The sequence below is a fragment of the Eriocheir sinensis genome, unplaced genomic scaffold, assembly GCF_024679095.1.
Source record: "Eriocheir sinensis breed Jianghai 21 unplaced genomic scaffold, ASM2467909v1 Scaffold659, whole genome shotgun sequence".
In the NCBI taxonomy this organism is placed as follows: Eukaryota; Metazoa; Arthropoda; class Malacostraca; order Decapoda; family Varunidae; genus Eriocheir; species Eriocheir sinensis.
In genome coordinates, this window is record NW_026112008.1 from 183,835 (window position 1) to 202,500 (window position 18,666).

At 50.4% G+C, this 18,666-nt stretch overlaps 1 protein-coding gene across 1 annotated transcript; it reads right to left on the reverse strand.

The window, feature by feature from the left end:
* Window positions 1–929: 929 nt before the first annotated feature.
* LOC126993721 (fat-like cadherin-related tumor suppressor homolog) lies at window positions 930–4,280 on the reverse strand. The gene is made up of 2 exons (XM_050852899.1): window positions 3,641–4,280; window positions 930–3,516 (listed from the first exon to the last, which is right to left on the reverse strand). The coding sequence occupies exons 1-2, from the start codon at window positions 4,270–4,272 to the stop codon at window positions 930–932; spliced, it is 3,219 nt and encodes a 1,072-aa protein (XP_050708856.1). The 5' UTR covers window positions 4,273–4,280.
* Between the last annotated feature and the right edge of the window lie 14,386 nt (window positions 4,281–18,666).

Consider the following 18,666-nt stretch of genomic DNA (forward strand, 5'->3'; position numbering starts at 1 on the left):
ACACTGACGGTATCCTCAATGTCCTGTTTGTTTTCCCGTTCTTCTTTCTTCCCTTCCTTGGCCGCCTGAGTACCGCCCGCCGCCGTAACACTCGCGGCGGGGCTGGGTAAACACGGCCGTGATGAAGGTCGGTGCATACGGTGAGGTGCGGCGCCTTAACTTCAGACGTGCCAGACAGATACAGCGGCTGCACCTCCCTCGCTGCGGCCCTCCCCTCCCGACGCCGCTCCATCCCCTTCACTGTTGGCTGCCCCCCTTCTCTATCTATCGACTTATCTATTTATCTATGTGTATGTATCTGGGTTATCTACCTCTTTCTTGATTTTACATGTTACGTCTCTCCAAGTACGTCGCGTGGTTTCTCTGAGGCTCTAAACACCGTTCCATTAAGGCTAGTAATTGAATTTCTTCCTTTACGAGAACGATTCTTTCATTCTTTTGGGGGAAAGCGACGCAAAGCCAAAGCGAAGCCAAAAGTCTCCATTTTATCCGAGGAAGATATTAACTTCCGCAAAATAAATACGCAAGATGTATGTAAAGAGTTTTGGTTCAGTTCGAGGATTTCAACCTTAGGGGCCGCGGAGCCTGGAAGATTTGGCCCCGGCCCGCATGAAAGGTCCATCATGAGGCCGCGCGGGCACGCCGGGGAGGCGGCAGCGTGACTACAGGCTTCTTAACGTGCCCCTTTCACTTATTACATACACTCTTATCTTTATCTAAGCATTCACTCATCATTCATATAAAACCCATAATGGAGTTATTTTCACCGCATGAATTGCAACTCTGCAAATAGCACAGGCTTGTCGGTGAGCCACAAAGGTTGGAATGTTTCTGACAGCTACCACAAGTCATGAAATGGGTACTCACCTTGCGTGTCGACGGAGAAGTACCCCTGGCCGTCCCCGCCGGTGATGGCGTACAGCAGCTGGTCAATGTCGTGGTCCTGACCTCCAACGTGATGACCTCAGCGCCGGGGGCAGGTTCTCCTGACCCAGGCCCGCAGCACGCGCTGGGGAACATCGGGGACCCAAGTTTTCATCCACGTCGTGGACTTGGACGAAGAGGCTGGCGTCAGCGCTCAGGGCGGGATTGCCGCCGTCCTGGGCCCGGACCGTCACGTTGTAGGACTGCCGCGCCTCAAAGTCCAGCGGCTGGGCGAGGCGCACGACGCCGGTTTTCTCGTCGATGCGAAAAACATACTCGTGGGCGCTGACGAGGCTGTAGGTCAGCTGGCCGCCCATGCCTAGATCCGGGTCGGTGGCCTGCAGGGACGCCACCACCGCGCCCAGCGGCAGGTCCTCCGGGATGTCAACCCTGAGGCTGCGGGCGGCACCGAAGTCTGGCGGACAGTCGTTGATGTCCAGGACCGTCACCATGAGCCGGGACAGAGCAGACTGCGGGTGTTCGGGCGCGCCGTCCCACGCCCTCACCCGCAGGTCATACTCACTCCGCCGCTCACGGTCCAGGCCGCCCAGTATGTACACAATGCCAGTCGTTCTGTCAACCGTGAACTCGTCCACATCCGACACTAACTCGTACGTTAACTGGGCGTTCAGACCCTCGTCCGCGTCCTGGGCAGTGATCTGAGCCACGCTGGTGCCGTTCCGCGTGTTCTCGGGGAGGTGGAGGCTGTAGCTCACACGATTAAACTCAGGAGCGTTATCATTCACGTCGACCACTTTGACTGTGAGATTCCTTGACACACTCCTGTGCGGGACGCCGAGGTCATACACAGTAATGTTAAGGAAATACTCTGGCGTCCTCTCGCGATCAAGCTCAGCCACCACCTTCAAGACCCCTGTTTCAAAGCCTATCTTGAACACCGAGTCCGTGTCACCGCTGGAGCCGGCGTACACCACACGGCCGTTGTGGCCCCGGTCATGGTCCTTCGCCGCCACAGTCAGCAGCTCGGTGCCGATACTCGCATCCTCGCGGACCTTGACGATGCTGGGAAACTTTTCTAGAAGCTCTGGTGGGTGGGAGTTGAAGCCGTAGCGCAGCGGCAACAGGGCGTAGTGTTCCTCGGCGGCGTTGTTCTCCGCCGCGGCCGCTTCCACTTCCTCAGCCTTCGATCCTATATCCGTTTCGTGACACTCGACGTGGGAGTGTTGCTTGAGGGCGGCCTGGCCATCTTTGCGTTTGGTGATCACCGCGACCGTCACACTCGTCGGGTCAGACACGTGGGTACCGTCCGTGGCCGTCACATTGAGAACATACGTCTTATGTGGGTCACCGGGCATCACAACTTTCCTGAGGTCACACGTGAGAGCCAGCACACCCGACGAACTCTCAACGGACCAGCACTCTTCGTCCATGTCATTGTGTAGCCTGTAGCTGATGATGCTTCCGTTGTCAAGGTCCACAGCCGAGAGAGCAAGGACACTGGTGCCGACTGGGGCGTCCACGGAAACCCAACCTCTGCAGTCCACGCCGACAAACTGCGGCCGGTTGTCATTCACGTCACGAACCTTTACCTTCACTGTTGTCTCCGTCTCCCTCTTGAAAGGCGTGCCCCAGTCCGACGCACGAACTTTGATGGTGTAGATTCTTCGCTGGGCCTCAAAGTCCAGCACGGCGGAGGTTCGCACTGTCCCGTCGAAAGGGTCAATCACGAAGGGAACTTGGTCCAGATTGGCAATACTGTACGACAGGAAGCGATTCTCTCCCGAGTCTGCATCTGTGGCGACCATGCGTGTGACGTAAGACCCCGTCGGCTCATTCTCGTCCAGCGTCACCTCCGTGTTGGGCGTGTTGAACTGAGGCGCGTTGTCGTTGGCGTCAAGAATTCGAATTATAACCTTGGCCGAGGACTGTTTCCTGTGGGCGTTGCTGGCCTGGTCCACCGCCGCCACCGTCAGGCTGTAGTAGGCCGTCAGCTCATGGTCCAGCCAGTCAGCCGTTGAAATTAGGCCTGCGCGAGGGTTTATAGAGAATTTTTCGTCATCATTCCCTGCCACGATCCTAAATAGCACTCTGCCGTTGATGCCCTGGTCCGTGTCCGAGGCGGCCACCCGCACGACGGGGGTTTGGGGCGGCGCCTCCTCGCTCACCGCCTCCTCGTACTGCTCCTGCGCAAACACGGGTGCGTGGTCGTTGACGTCGGCAATGTTGACTTGGACGCTGACTCTCGTCCTGCGCGAGAGAGTCCCACAGTCGACGGCCTGGATGGTTAGGTTGTAGCCTTCTGGCGCCAGCTCGCGGTCCAGCAGCTTGAGCACCGAGAGATTGTACTCCTTGTCGTGGACCTGTGTGACGCTGAAGAGCCTGTCGGGGTCCCCGGCCACGATGACCACCTGGTCCACGCGGCCACTCTCGCCCTCGTCCTCGTCGTCCACCTTGATGATGGCGTATATGTGGGTGTGGGCGTGCTCGACCACGTGGGGCAGATGCTGCACCGAGATTCTTGGCGCGTGGATGTTGACTTGGTACACCTGGACCTCCACTGTGGCTCGCGCCGCGGCGGAGGCCCGCGTGTTAGGTGGCTGCGGCCCGCGGTCCTGGGCGAGGACTGTTATCCTGTGTGGCCGCCCATAGGTGTGGGAGAGTGGGCGTGTTATGCTCAGGACGCCCTTGGTCGGGTGAACGGCGAACAGGTTTGACGTGTGGTCCTGCAGCAGGTAGTAGACCTGGCCGTTGATGCCGTCGTCGGCGTCGTGGGCCGTCACGGAGAGGAGCGGCGTCCTCGTCCACACTCACCTGGTACGACGTGGGAAAAAACAACGGTATGTTATCGTTCGTATCTAGCACCCGCACCGTCACGTTGGCCCTGGCCTTGAGGGGCGCACCGCGGCGGACGGCACTGCGGGCCTGCGCCTCCACCACTAAGTTGTACCGCTCCCGCCGCTCACGGTTCAGCACGTCCCGCAACCCTGTTTTTGTCCTCACGTGCAGCACCACGACGCCGCCAACCACCTCCGACTCGGCCGTGAAGAAGCCGTGCGTGTCCCCTTCAGCTATAGTGTACGTGACGTGGGTGGTGGGCGGCAGGTTCTCGAGGGACACGCCCATGAGCTCCTTCCCGGACACGTGCGTCCTGGGCAGCGAGTTCTCGTAGATGCTAACATTGTACCAGTCCCTTAGGAACCTGAGAGACTTCGGGCTGGCTGCCGCGGCGGCGCTCCAGCACAGCCACGGCAGCCCCAGTAGAAGCACCAGAAGGAAGAGACGCGAGGGTGGCCGCGGCCGCCGCCTGAGAGGTGGCCTGTCCGGGGCGTGGCGTGCGGGAGGCGGCGGGGCCAGCAGCGTCCGCAGGCCCGCTCCCTGGGCCATCATGTCATCATGTCACGTGGGGGCGGGCATCACCTGCAACGAGACGACACAATGTTACACACACACACACACACACACACACACACACACACACACACACACACACACACACACACACACTCAGGTGTATGTATGGTTAGCATCAAATATTTAGATCATAAAAAAATGCCTTCGAAAGAAGCCTTACGCCTGAATTACCTGCCTAAAACACTTTCTAGGAAACACGCAACCAATAAACAAAGGAATTAAAAAAAGAACCAGAGAAAAATGAAGATGAATCGAGAAAGAAATGAAACAAGAAAAGGCGACGGAAAAACTAGGAATACAAAATATCATCTGGGAATCGTGTGTGTGTGGCGTGCATGCAATATGTCCTCGGCGTTCCACTGGGCGACGCGAGGCCGGCGATGCATTGCCCGGGTGTTCCATCCCTCACTGCCGCCACGACAACACCTCGCCACCGCCCGCCGCGACGCTCGGGAATAAAGAAACGCTGTGCGCTCGAGGACTCCATTCACACCACCTTGCCTCGGCCCGTCAGGAAGGCGCGTGTGTGTGCATGTGTGTGAGGGTGAGAGACAGACAGACAAATATTCAGAGAAACAGATGAGCTGAGAAACAGACACAGACAATTTAGGCGTTTTACAAGGAAGGAAGGAATGGCGATTATAAAAACAACCGATTCAAAATTCAAAAGAGGTCAGGTATGCATTGAAACAGGATAAAAAATTACCGTAGTTATCATCAAATTGGAATGGAACATGATAGCAAAAAACAGTGTAGAGAGAGATAGAAACATTATAATCGTGACCTTATTAGTAACGACTCACTCCCTTCACCTCTTCTCTGTCAGTCACGGTCTACAGTCTCCCAAAAGGATGAAAAACACATTAGTTATAATTACAGTCAGACTAGACGATTAAATACAGTAAAGAAGAAAGCAAAGTGAAGAAGAAAAACAGCATACTCCATACGAGACCCATTTCCCGAGACCTACACTCATGGGCAGCTCGACAGTCCAACACAATCACTGTAAGCTCCCAAACCAAACCATATTCACCACAATGCTCCGTTACTTCTACGTAATACTAAATACCAATAAAATGTTCCTGTGTAGTTTCCTAAAATTCCCTCTTTTTTTATATCACCACCAAACACTTTAGAGATACAAGTAATTTTTTTTGTCCTATTGTATGTTTGGTTGGTGAGCTTACAAACTTGCTGTATTGGACTGTAAAACTGGCCCTCAGGCATTCACGGTCCAGAGTCCCCCGAAGCTTTTCCTCAAAGCCAAACAGCAGCAGCAGCGCCACGACTTTTGTTACGGCGGGAAAGACAAATAGGAAAGGAGTTTAGAGAGTCGAGAGAGGAACATTCAGACTAGTCACCGCATAGGGTTGTTATATATCAGATATTTTTCAGGTAAACAAACAGATTACCACTTTATAATGTTTGCCCGCGTGTGTGTGTGTGTGTGTGTGAGAGAGAGAGAGAGAGAGAGAGAGAGAGAGAGAGAGAGAGAGAGAGAGAGAGAGAGAGAGAGAGAGAGAGAGAGAGAGAGAGAGAGAGAGAGAGAGAGAGAGAGAGAGAGAGAGAGAGAGAGAGAGAGAGAGAGAGAGAGAGAGAGAGAGAGAGAGAGAGTTAAGCCACTACGAAAATCTATTAACACACATATACACACACACACACACACACACACACACACACACACACACACACACACACACACATACTCAGGCCTTAATACCTCAAGCAATCAAAGTCGAGCGCAAAAAATGGATGGCGATTAAGAGACAATCCAAACGCCATCAACTCTGCCAGCAAGCCACCGCTGAAAGGGAACTGCGGACCGCCGATAACACGAGAGGGGCGACACAAACACACACAGGGATGCACAGTGCTTAAGGAGACTACAAGCGGCCAGACAGACGGACGGCTCACACATTACAGCTCCTGAGAGTACACACACGATACTACACACGACTATAAGGAGACTACAAGCGGCCAGACAGACGGACGGCTCACACATTACAGCTCCTGAGAGTACACACACGATACTACACACGACTATAAGGAGACTACGAGGGGCCAGACAGACGGACGGTTCACACATTACAGCTCCTGAGAGTACACACACGATACTACACACGACTATAAGGAGACTACGAGGGGCCAGACAGACGGACGGTTCACACATTACAGCTCCTGAGAGTACACACACGATACTACACACGACTATAAGGAGACTACGAGGGGCCAGACAGATGGACAGCCTACGCATGGCAGCGCCTGGGAGTGGGTTATTCAGCAACTTTTCTCCGCATCCATAAGCATATCGTCAGCCTCATAAAATAATCGCCTAAGTCATTTTTCAGCGATTTCCAGGTTTCTGTCTACATAAATTTTCCAGTATGTGACGCCCATTTTTGTATAGTTGCCTTCGACATTCAGGGTTTGAGTGTCCTAGAATTGGCCTCTTCATTTCTGCCTAAACCTTAACCCAAATGAGATAATGACAGTTCTTTTCTGATTTCCTGTAAAGTATAAAATAATGACTTAGGCGATCTGTTTATGAAGGTGACGATATATAACCTCCTTTCAAAGCTTTTAGTGGTGTTTCCCTCAACTACTTATCAGTTCAGTTTGTTTCAGTTTGTCATACTTTAAGGATTAATTCTGCGCTCCTGTTGCTGAAGCTTCAAGAACTAAGATCCAAAACGCAATTTGCGCAGTTTCTTGCGGTAATACAGTGATTTCTGCGTCGAAGGTCAGGATACTTACGTGCTCCGACTGCTAACGCTTCAAAAATATGACCTGAGACTATTTGCTCAGTTTCTTGCAACAATACAGTGAATTCTGGGTCGAAGGTCAGGATAACTTATGTACTCCGATTGCTAAAGCTTCTAGCAATACAACCCAAGACTCTATTAGCGCAGTTTCCAGCGGTCATGCAGTGATTTCTGGGTCGAATTTCAGGATAACGTCGATGTTCCTGTTGTTAACGATTCTAGAAATTCAAGTCTCCATTGAGGTTATTTCTGGGTCAAAGGTCTGAATAAATGCACTTCGGTTACTAACGCTGTGAGAGTTACAAGCCAAGCCTCCCTTTATCCAGATAGCATCGTGGAGGTAATTTGAAGGTCCTAAGATCTATACAGCATAATCGAGGTGGCAGGCACGAGTACAATTTGAAGTTAACTACTGCGCTTTGGTTACTAACGCAGCGAGAATTACAACATAAGCTTCCCTTCATCTAGCTAGCAATATGGGGGTAACCCGGAGGCCCCTCAGATCTGAACAGCACAAACGAGGTGAGGTTTAACTAGTGGCAGATGCATTTTACATCTTTGCTCTAACTGCTAACGCTTCCAGAACTTCAACCCAAGCCTCCCTACATCCAGATAGCAACGTGGAGGTAACCTGGAGGCCCTTAGATCAGAACACGATAATCTAAGTGGGACGTGACCAGTGACAGATGCAATTTAAGGATAATTTCTGCGCTCTGCTTCCTTTCGCTTCAAAATGGAAGACCCAAGACTCATTTTGAACGGTTTCTAGCGGTAATACATTGATTTCTGGGTCGAATGTCAGGATAACTTATGGACTCCGACTGCTAACGCTTCAAAAATGTGACCAAAGACTCTATTTCCTCAGTTTTTTTGTGTGTGGTAATACAGCGATTTTTGATTCGAATGTCGGGATAACGTCTATGTTCTCTTGTTAACGATTCTAAAACAACAACCCAAGCCTCCCTTCATCCAGAAAGCAACGTGTAGGTAACGTGTAGGCTCTCAGATCTCTGCTAGGAGGGTCATTTGTATTGTCTCCCGTGAGCGCAGGGAACGAATGCAAACCTAATTATGTTCCTCCGGTAAGTTTGCATTTAATATCCCCGGCAGGCAGGCAGCCAGGACGCTGATTAATTTACATGTTAACGCCTGACTCCTGCCATTCACCTTTGATCTGCAGCCATTGATGAGTGACCTTTATGACAGGCTGAAGGCCGTAACGAAGAGGAAGAAGAAGAAGAGGCAAAAGAAGAACAGGAAGAAGAAGAAGAAGAAGAAGAGACAGAAGAAGAACAAGAAGAAGAAGAAGAGGCGGAAGAAGAAGAAAAAGAAAAAGAAGAGGAAGAAAAAGAGGAAGATGAGGAAGAAGAGAAGAAGAAGAAGAAGAAAGGAAGAGGAAGAAGAAGACGAAAAAGGAGAAGAAGAAGAGGAAGAAAAAGAAGAGGAAGAAGAAGAGGAAGAAGAAAAAGAAGACAAAGGAGAAGAAGAAGAGGATGAAGAAGAGGAAGAAGAGGAAGAAGAAGAAGAGGCAGAAGAAGAAGAGAAAGAAGAAGAAGAAGAAGAGGAAGAAGAAGAAGGAGGAGAAGAAGAAGAAGGAGGAAGAAGAGAAGAAGAAGAGGAAGAAGAGGAAAAAGAAGAAGAAGAAGAAGAAGAAGAAGAAGAAGAAAGGAGAAGAAGAACAAGAAGAAGACAACGATTGAGAACAGTATAACAACAACTCGTTTTCATATAATCTTTTTTTTTCTTACAGTAACGACTTTGAAACTTTAAACGGAGACACACACACACACACACACACACACACACACACACACACACACACACACACACACACACACACACACACACACACACACACACACACACACACACACACACACACACACACACACACACACACACACACACACACACACACACACACACACACACACACACACACACACACACACACACACACACACACACACACACACACACACACACACACACACACACACACACACACACACACACACACACACACGCACTATCCACTCCCCTCTACAGTTAACTAATACATTAAACTCAGCCTTAAAACGACATAGAAAAAAAAAAAACTCCCACACATCAGGCGAATGAGAAGATGAGGAAGAAAAAGAGGAAGAGGAGAGAGAGAGAGAGAGAGAGAGAGAGAGAGAGAGAGAGAGAGAGAGAGAGAGAGAGAGAGAGAGAGAGAGAGAGAGAGAGAGAGAGAGAGAGAGAGAGCAGGAAAAAAGGGAAATAAGACCTACCCAAATGAACTAGATAGGAATGTGTGTGTGTGTGTGTGTGTGTGTGTGTGTGTGTGTGTGTGTGTGTGTGTGTGTGTGTGTGTGTGTGTGTGTGTGTGTGTGTGTGTGTGTGTGTGTGTGTGTGTGTGTGTGTGTGTGTGTGTGTGTGATAAACACGGTACCTCAAAGTACACTTACTTCAACATATTTACCTTTAAGTCCATATTTTAGACTCCCTGATATGCGTACAAATTGAGTCACCGCGTACTAATAGGCAAACAGACACACAAATGAAAACACACAGTGCACGCTGTGCAACACAGATGAAGAAACTTTAGAATACTTCCTGCTACACTGTGAACCCTTCAGACACGTCAGACAAATTTACCTTTTTTTACCAAGGCAACAACACGTCACCGCTACAAGGATGTATCCCAGACTTCATCGAGGTCTGGGGCAAATCGGACCCATTCATTTTTTTTATTGGTATGTCCTTGCCTTATACGAGGACGCGCTTGTGTATAAAACTGAATGACCACCGAGACGAACATCGCGTGCTGGGTGCGGGTCCCCGCCTCCAAGAAGGTGACGGCCCTGCACCTGACGGCCGAGCAGGAGGCGCCCGGCCTCTGCTGCTTCCACAAGCAGCGCTGCTCGGCCATCTTCATGACCGTTGAGCTGCTCCCTGAGAGCTGTGTGTGCGTGACCGCGTTGACCAAAGAGTTTGCAGAGTGTCGCGTCGCCGTGAACCGCGCCCTCGTGGCGGGGCTGGACACGGATGAATCCTTCGTGAGGATGAAGGTGAAGAGAGGACGCCGGACCGTCCGGAAGAAGGCGTTAGATGCAAGGTTCCTCATCGAGTGTTTGCAGGAGGAACGGATCGTGGAGGGGAAAGTTAAACTTGCGTTTGATATTACGTCGTTTTCACCGCTGACCTTTTCCTTCCACATCAAAACCTTAGTCAGCGAGTGTTCCCTGACTGAGCGTCAGCCCGTGCATGTGATCCCAGTAACTGCCCGCACAGGGCTGCCCTCAGCAGAGTGTTCCCTACCAGAAAGTCAGCCGGCAACTGCCGCCCCAGAAACTGCCTGTACAGCACTGCCCACAGCAGAGTGTCCCGTAACAACGGAGTGCCAGCTCGTGCCTGCTGCCCCAGTAACTGCCTGTATAGAGCTACCATCAGCAGAGTGTCCCGTAACAACGGAGTGCCAGCCCGTGCCTGCTGCCCCAGTAACTGCCTGTATAGAGCTACCATCAGCAGAGTGTCCCGTAACAACGGAGTGCCAGCCCGTGCCTGCTGCCCCAGTAACTGCCTGTATAGAGCTGCCATCAGCAGAGTGTCCCGTAACAACGGAGTGCCAGCCCGTGCCTGCTGCCCCAGTAACTGCCTGTATAGAGCTACCATCAGCAGAGTGTTCCGTAACAACGGAGTGCCAGCCCGTGCCTGCTGCTCCAGTAACTGCCTGTATAGAGCTACCATCAACAGAGTGTCCCGTAACAACGGAGTGCCAGCCCGTGCCTGCTGCCCCAGTAACTGCCTGTAAAGAGCTGCCCTCAGCGTAGGAAGACTGCCGCGACGCACAAGAAACAGTCGAGGAACGAACGTGCGCGCCACCAAACCCGAACACCGACACGTCGGTCCTTAGGAACGTCACGATCCCCCGAAGGTACAGGCACAGAATGAAGGGCCGAGGAGGTGTTGTGGGGCGCCTCCACGAAGACCATCCCGTCACCATTGAGTATAATGAACGATGCGGCGTAATGAAGCTTCGGGGCCTCGCCGATGACGTCAGACGGTGCCAGGACGACATGGATGGCACGATAAAGACGTGGCAGAGGGAGAACAGCAAGAAACAAATGACGAAGAAGGCGGCAGCGAACGGTGCCAAGAGTGAAGGCAAAGAAACAACACCCCGACAAGACACTAAGCCTGTGCGTGCCCCCGACACCCGGCAAGACCAGGCCCGTAAGGAGACTAACGCCGCGACAACTGGCGCCAAGAACGAAGGCCAAGAGGTAACACCCCGACAAGACACTAAGCCTGTGCGTGCCCCTGACACCCGGCAAGACCAGGCCCGTGAGCAGCGTAAAGCGGGGACGAGGAGTGTGTGTGCCCCCAACACCCGGCAAGGGACTGAGCGTGTGTGTGCCCCCAACACCCGGCAAGGGACTGAGCGTGTGTGTGCCCCCAACACCCGGCAAGGGACTGAGCGTGTGTGTGCCCCCAACACCCGGCAAGGGACTGAGCGTGTGTGTGCCCCCAACACCCGGCAAGGCACTGAGCGTGTGTGTGCCCCCAACACCCGGCGTACGACCACGGCCATTCGCAACGCACCGTCGCCCCAAGACACACGACCCGAGGCGCGGCAACACCCGCCGGCGGCTGATGGCGCCCCGAAAGAACGCCAAAGGAAAGTTGCTAAGGAAGCCGTCAAAGGACGCTCTAAAGGAATTGCTAAAGGGCCATCTCAAGAAGCCCCGAAAGGCGCGTCCCATGACACTCCCGAAGGAGCGCCGAGGGAAGCTCAGCCCTGGACGCTGCTGCCGCCGCCGCGCCTGCGCAGCCCCGACCGGCGGGACATCCTGGGACAGCGCTGGCTGTCTGATGACGTCATGGACCTGGCCCAGGAACTGCTGCAGCGGCAGTTCCCGAACACTGCGGCTTGTACGCCAGCGGCGCCGCCTTCACCCTGCCGCCCCTGCAGCCCGGCAGCGGAGCGCTCTTCCTGCAGGTGGTGAACCGGTCCACGCCGATGAGCCTCGCCTCCATGGCGGACTACGGCCGCGCGGGGGGCAGCCACTGGCTACTGCTGTCCTCGTACGGGGCGGCGCGCCCAGGCCAGCTGGCCGTGTACGACTCGCTCTACGACACGCTCTCCGCCTCCACGGCCGCCCTGGTGCGGCAGCTGCAGGAGCTGCACGCCCCGCCCCCGGGCGCCGTCATGCGGCCCGTGCAGCGCCAGCAGGACGGCTACAGCTGCGGTCTCTTCGCCCTCGCCTTCGCCTTCAGCATCGCCCACGGCCAGGACCCTTGCCGCGTGCGCTACGTGCGGGCCCGCATGGCGCGCCACCTGCTGGCGTGCCTCGAGCGGGGCACAGTGATGCCCTTCCCCAGCGAGCCCAAGGACACGATGGGCTAAGAACCTTCACCTTCAAACACAGAGAGGAGGACTTAGGCAGCGACAGGAAGGATAAAGAGTGGGTCTCTGCTTCGCCTCTGTTCACAGCTGTGTCCAGTGTCGCGACAACTGCTGGAGGTGTCTTTCAGCAGTCCATCTGTTTCAGTATTTACTTCATACTTTTTCTACAAATCAAAAAGACGTTAGTACTCTACATTTTATCTTCGGAGCTTCAGCAGGAATGGCAGGTATTTGTGCACAAACACCGAAAGAATAATTGATAGAACTGATAACATTCAAGACTCTTAGATTTATGAGATATTCATTTAATACGCGTCTCATAAATCTGCGAATCTTGAACGTTATCACTTTATTAATTATCCTTTCCGGCCTTCGTGTGCTGGTCATTATCTGTCAGCTCGATCCTGGCCGACCTGCGTGCAGTGACTCAGTGTTTCGTGCGTGTGGATGTTTCTCACGGCGTGCGAGGCCAAAGCCTTATTTTGTGTCTGCTGTAATGTTACCTGGTCGCTTCTGCTTGTCGTGGTGAGTGGCACCGAGGGACACTGCATGGCGGGGATGGCAAGGCTTTGTGTGATGAGTTGTGGTGCTGCTGGGCGGCTCCTAGGGCCGTACAGGTCTGTCAGGGCGTCTGCTTCCTTCCGTCTTCCGGTGTGTTCCTTCCCCGCACGGCCACCTGCCGCTCCAAATACTTTCCCTTGGCTTGAGTTTTCCCCTACGGACGTGCCTTGGGCAACATAGTGTTTCTTCCCTGCGGTATTGTTTTGAATTTGTTCTTATTTGTTTTGGTTTTCATTTCATTTTATAGTTGTATTTTTTCACTGTCACTGACGGTTCGGTGCGCCGTGAGTTGCCTGGAGTTGCCGGGACGCGCCAGTGTGCGTGGTGTTGTCCGCATGATGTGCAGTAGTACACATCCTGCCGCTGGTTGTGGCGAGGCTGCCGCGTGGAGGGCGTGGGGTGGCGTGAAGGCGCGGCCAATGCGGCACTCCTGCAGGGAGGGGGAACGCTGGCCCCGCGAACACGAAAACGAGGAAGCTTTTCTATGTATTTATGCGCCTCCTCGGTGCAGTGGTTAGCGTCCCAGACTACGAATCTGCAGGCATGGGTTCGAATTCTGGCCTGGGCAGTCGGCGTGCAGCTAGATAAGGTAAAAATTAGGCCAAGCAAAAGAAGCCAATAAGCCAAGAAACGTTAAGCAAATGTAAACTAAAAAGCAGGTGAAGCAAGGCAGGTAACGGGAGGCAACTAAAGGTGAGACAGGTAAGGTAAATAGTGCCGTGAAAGTCATTAAGCCAACAAAAACTATGTTAAACAAGCCTAAGGTAAACAAGGGAGGTAACCAGGTGAAGCAAGGTAAGGTAAGTCAATTAGAGGTGAGTCAGGTAAAGTAATTATGTAAGAAAAGTCACTGAGAAAGAAAAGTAAGGCGGATGTAAACTAAACCAAGGCAAGACAGGTGGAACAGGCAAGGTAAGCCAAATGAAGGTGAGTCAGGTAAAGTAATTAAGCCAAAAAACAAATCGTTAAGCCAAGAAATTCCGATGAAGAAACAAAGAAACAAACACGACAGAAAGAAAGGATGGAAGGAACGACGACACGAAGAAAGGAAGAAAGGAAACAAAGAAAGAAGGGAGGAGAGCTAAAGAGAAGATGGAAAACACAAGGCAAAGAAAAGAGGAAGGAAGAAAGGAAGACAGGAAGAAGAAAAGCAGGAAACAAAAAAAAAAAGAAAAAGACCTAAGGTAGAGCTAGAAAACAAAAAGCAAAGAAAAAAATAAATAAGAAAAGTAAAAATTAAAGTAAGTAATTAAATAGGTCAGCAAAGCCAGGTGACGTGTATCACTGTATGGGCGCCGCAGAGAAGGCCTTATTAGTTGCCGCCACCTCCGCAGGACTGTGCCGCCCCTCAAGGCCAACCTGACACACAAGAAAAGATCAGAAAAGGACGTCACGAAAAGCAAGCCTCCTCCAACACCACCTTCTCCACGACAAGACTTTCCCGAGGAAGTAGCCTGGATACAGGAACATGTCCACACGCCCCAGTCACGTGAATCACAAGAGGAACGTCGGCCAAGGCTTTAGGGAAAGAGATGATGGGCTTCCTCGAAGACTGAAGAGGCAAAAGACGAAGGGGGAGAGGAGACGAAAAAGGAACACACACACACACACACACACACACACACACACACACACACACACACACACACACTGATGACAAACAGGTAAATGCACAGCAAATTTTATATAATAAACACACACGTAACACCAGACCAGTGGTTCCCAACCAGAGTCTATGAACCGAATTTGAAGTGTTCAATAGAAATTCTAATTATTTTAAAATTTATTATACTGGAATTAGGAGACATGCGGCTCGGAATAACATTCATACTACACAATCCTTAAAATTTAGATGCTTAAATTACTCTACATTAGCTAAGGGCACCCGGGGTGTCAAACTCACGGCCCACGTGGCAAATGTAGACATCGGGATGGCCATGAGTGGCCCGCGAGGTGACAGGAAGATTTGTTGCCTCCTGTGGGGGTCCACAGGTGAAAAAGTGACTGGAAAAGGGGAACGGGACAAAAAAGGTTGGGAAACACTGATCTACAGGCCAATAAGCTACATGGCATTAGCGTAAAGCTGTAGTCCCGTTATATAACAACAATGACTCCCGGGGGTTAGAACCAGGCCCTGTGAGTACAAGTCGGGACAGCAAACGTCTCCTGTCCTGTGTCTCTGACTCGTAGATTAGAGAAGATGGTAGCAACAACAAACAGCCTAGTTAGGACCAAGAGGTTTGTTGCTGTTTGCTTTTCCTTTGTACTACTTTGTACTTTGTCCTTCTCCTCCTCCTTCTTCTTCTTCTTCTTCTTCTTCTTCTTCTTCTTCTTCTTCTTCTTCTTCTTCGTCTTCTTCTTCTTTTTCTTCACGCTCAAATAAATAACGGCATCCAATCAACCATCGTAAAAACAAGACAGTTTATACGAGTGGAAAGGATCTAAGTCTAAATTCTTAACTCTTATTTGCTTGTCGTGTTCATGTATAGTTACGTGTCACACACTATTGGGCACGCCGAGTGTGTGGGACAGACGGCAACCACCCGCTTCAAAAGGACACAAAGGAAATGCTATTTACTGTGTGGTGGGTAAACAGATGAGGTGGTGGTGGTGGTAGTAATGGTGTCGTGGTGGTTGTTATGGTGATTTCAGAGGTGGTAGTGGTGTTGGTAATGCTAACTATATAGTCGATGGAGGTGTTGGTGATGGTGGTGGTGGTATCATTGGTGTTGTGGTGGCGGAGTTGTTGGTTGTTGTTTTGGTGATTGCAGCGCTAGTGGTGGTGGTGGTGATGGTATTGGTGGTGATGACAGTACAAGTTATAGTGGTGGTTGGTGATGGCACTGGTGGTGTGAGTGGTGTCTTTGTGCTTGTGGTAGTACTGGTAATGGTACAAGTTGTGGTAATGGTGATGAGGGAGTAGACAGTATTTAATGGTGGAGGTAATAGTAGTGGTGGTGATGGTGATGAGGGGGTAGATAGTAGCTAATGGTGGTGGTGATGGTGGTGGTTGTAGTGTGGACAACGGCATCAGGGCAGGAAGGCAGGTGGTCGCGTGCCTCCCAGATGTAACTTAGCACAATGACTGCACCGGCGCGGCCACATCACCCTTACTCAACGCCGTGCCACCCTGCCCTGCCCTTCCTTTCCTTTCCTTTCCTGCCCTTCCTTCCCTTCCTTCCAATGCCCTCCTTTCGATCCCTTTCCTTTCCTTTTCTTTCCTTCCTTCCCTTCCCTCTTTTCCCTTCCATTTCCTTCCCTTTCCTTCCTTTCTCTTCCCTTTCTGCCCCTTTCCTTTCCTTCCAGCCCTTCTCTTCCCTTTCTTTACTTTCCCTCGCCTTCCCTTTCCTTCCCTTCCTTCCTCTTCCTTCCTTCCTGCCCTGCCCCGTTATATTCCACGACACGGCACGTGTCGTTTATCAAATATTGTTAGGTGCCCCCCACCACACCACCACACACACGCCAAGTAAAACACACAAGCAAAGCACACACACACACACACACACACACACGGAGAGAGAGAGAGAGAGAGAGAGAGAGAGAGAGAGAGAGAGAGAGAGAGAGAGAGAGAGAGAGAGAGAGAGAGAGAGAGAGAGAGAGAGAGAGAGAGAGAGAGAGAGAGAGAGAGAGAGAGAGAGAGAGAGAGAGAGAGAGAGAGAGAGAGCACCCACATTTTCCAGACTAATTCTACAGCCATTCCCAGACTTCCTTCCACCCAAGACTCGCTCACAGGACTCGTCGCCACCTCTCAGCATTCACTCCTCGCACACTGCTCGGCCGCTCCCTGCCTGCCTTTCACGCCTGCCTTTCAAAACTTATCACCTACGACTTATCTAATGCAATAATCTCTCCGTAAGAATTTGTTTAACTTTCAAGGGCGATGTTCATGGCTGCTCGCCTTAACATTTTCTTCTCTTATATATTCTTCTACTGGAATTTGATTTTTTTCTTCTTCTCGATTTTTGGGGGTAAATTAAATTAGGGAGGAATTGTCCGTAGACTTATAAATAAATTTTTAAGATTTTTTTTTTTGTTACATTATTTGGTTCAGCTTTTTTTTTGTGTGTGTGGGGGAGTTGTGTGTGTGTGTGTGTGTGTGTGTGTGTGTGTGTGTGTGTGTGTGTGTGTGTTTTACCCTATTGTTTGTATGGGCTTATCTATCGATCTGTTCGCTGTCTGTCTGTCTGTCTGTTTTCTGTCACTAAAATAAGGAATGAAATGTAGATATAGGATCGTAAGGTAAAGAAAATTAAACAAATGTGCCAGAAGGAAGACGAAAAAGTATCTGAAGAAGCAGTAGCGTAAGAAATTTAATGTGCAAAAACAACTTCTGCACCACTAAAAGAAAGACGGAAATGTTGATAAAGGATCGCTAACAAAAGAAAATACGAATGTGTTGTAAGAAAGTTAAGAGAAAGATGAGAACACTACAATGTTAAGAGGAAGATGAGAAACTAAAACTGGGAAGGCGTAGAGGAAGATGAAGAAAGAAGTAGGAAAAGAAGAGGAAGAAAAAGACGACGACGACGACGACGACGACGACGACGACGACGACGACGACGAAGAAAAAGAGGAAGAAGAAGAAGATGAAGAAGAATACGAAATAAAGATATGTATTATATTCCTGTATGCATAAAACTAGTATTTTCTTTACCACTAGAAGAAAAAACGAAAAAAATATCTACAGCATGTTTCTATATGTATTAAAACCTCCAACATCCTTTGAAAAATGAAAAGAAACTCGTGTAGATATAAAATGTTCATCTATTTCCCATTCACAAAAAAACAAACCCCAAAGAACAGACATATAACATCCAACCCACGACGCCTTTCACATCACAAAACCTCACGCAAGGCAAACAGTAAAACTCGACCGCTATTAAATATGAAAACAAAGGTCTGTATTATATTCCTGTACGCATAGAACTAGCATTTCTTTACCACTGGAAGAAAACATTAAAAAAAAACTATATAATGTTCCCTTATGTATTCAAAACCTCAGATCTTTTACAAATAAAAAAAATATATGGTATACATGTAAATCTATTTCTTCTAAAGTCCTAAAAAGAAACCCTAAGGAACAAATATACAGCCTCCAACACTCGACTCCTTTCACATATCAAAACTATAAGTTGATTTATTTCCACCACATAAAAAAATAACCAGCCAAGAACATATAAATGCCATGCAACACACGAGCCCTTGCACATCTTAACACCCCGGGCAAGACAAACACAGCAAACCTTGGCCGCTATTAAATATGAAACGAGTCCTTTGTCACTAATTAACTCTCGCGTCCTTACCCTCAGCTCCTTGTGTCGAGCTATAACGTTCCGCTTTTACACGGGAACAGTATTTCGCTTGTCACAGAGCGCGAGAGTTCTTTCAGTATTTGTCCGCTCCTTATTTCCAGCGTCTCTGTTGCAAGGAGGAAGTGTTGAAGGAGAGAGAGAGAGAGAGGAGAAGGGAACAATGAATGGAGGAAAGGAAGGAAAGAAAGTTAAGGAGAAGGAGAGGGAGGGTAAGTAAGGAGAGAGGAGGGAAGGAAAAAGAGAAGGGTGGAGGGAAGGAAAGTGGAGGCGGAGGGAGAAGGAGGAAGAAAGAGAAGTAGAGTTGTGGTAGGGGAGAAGAGGAGGAAAAGAGGATGGAAGTAAA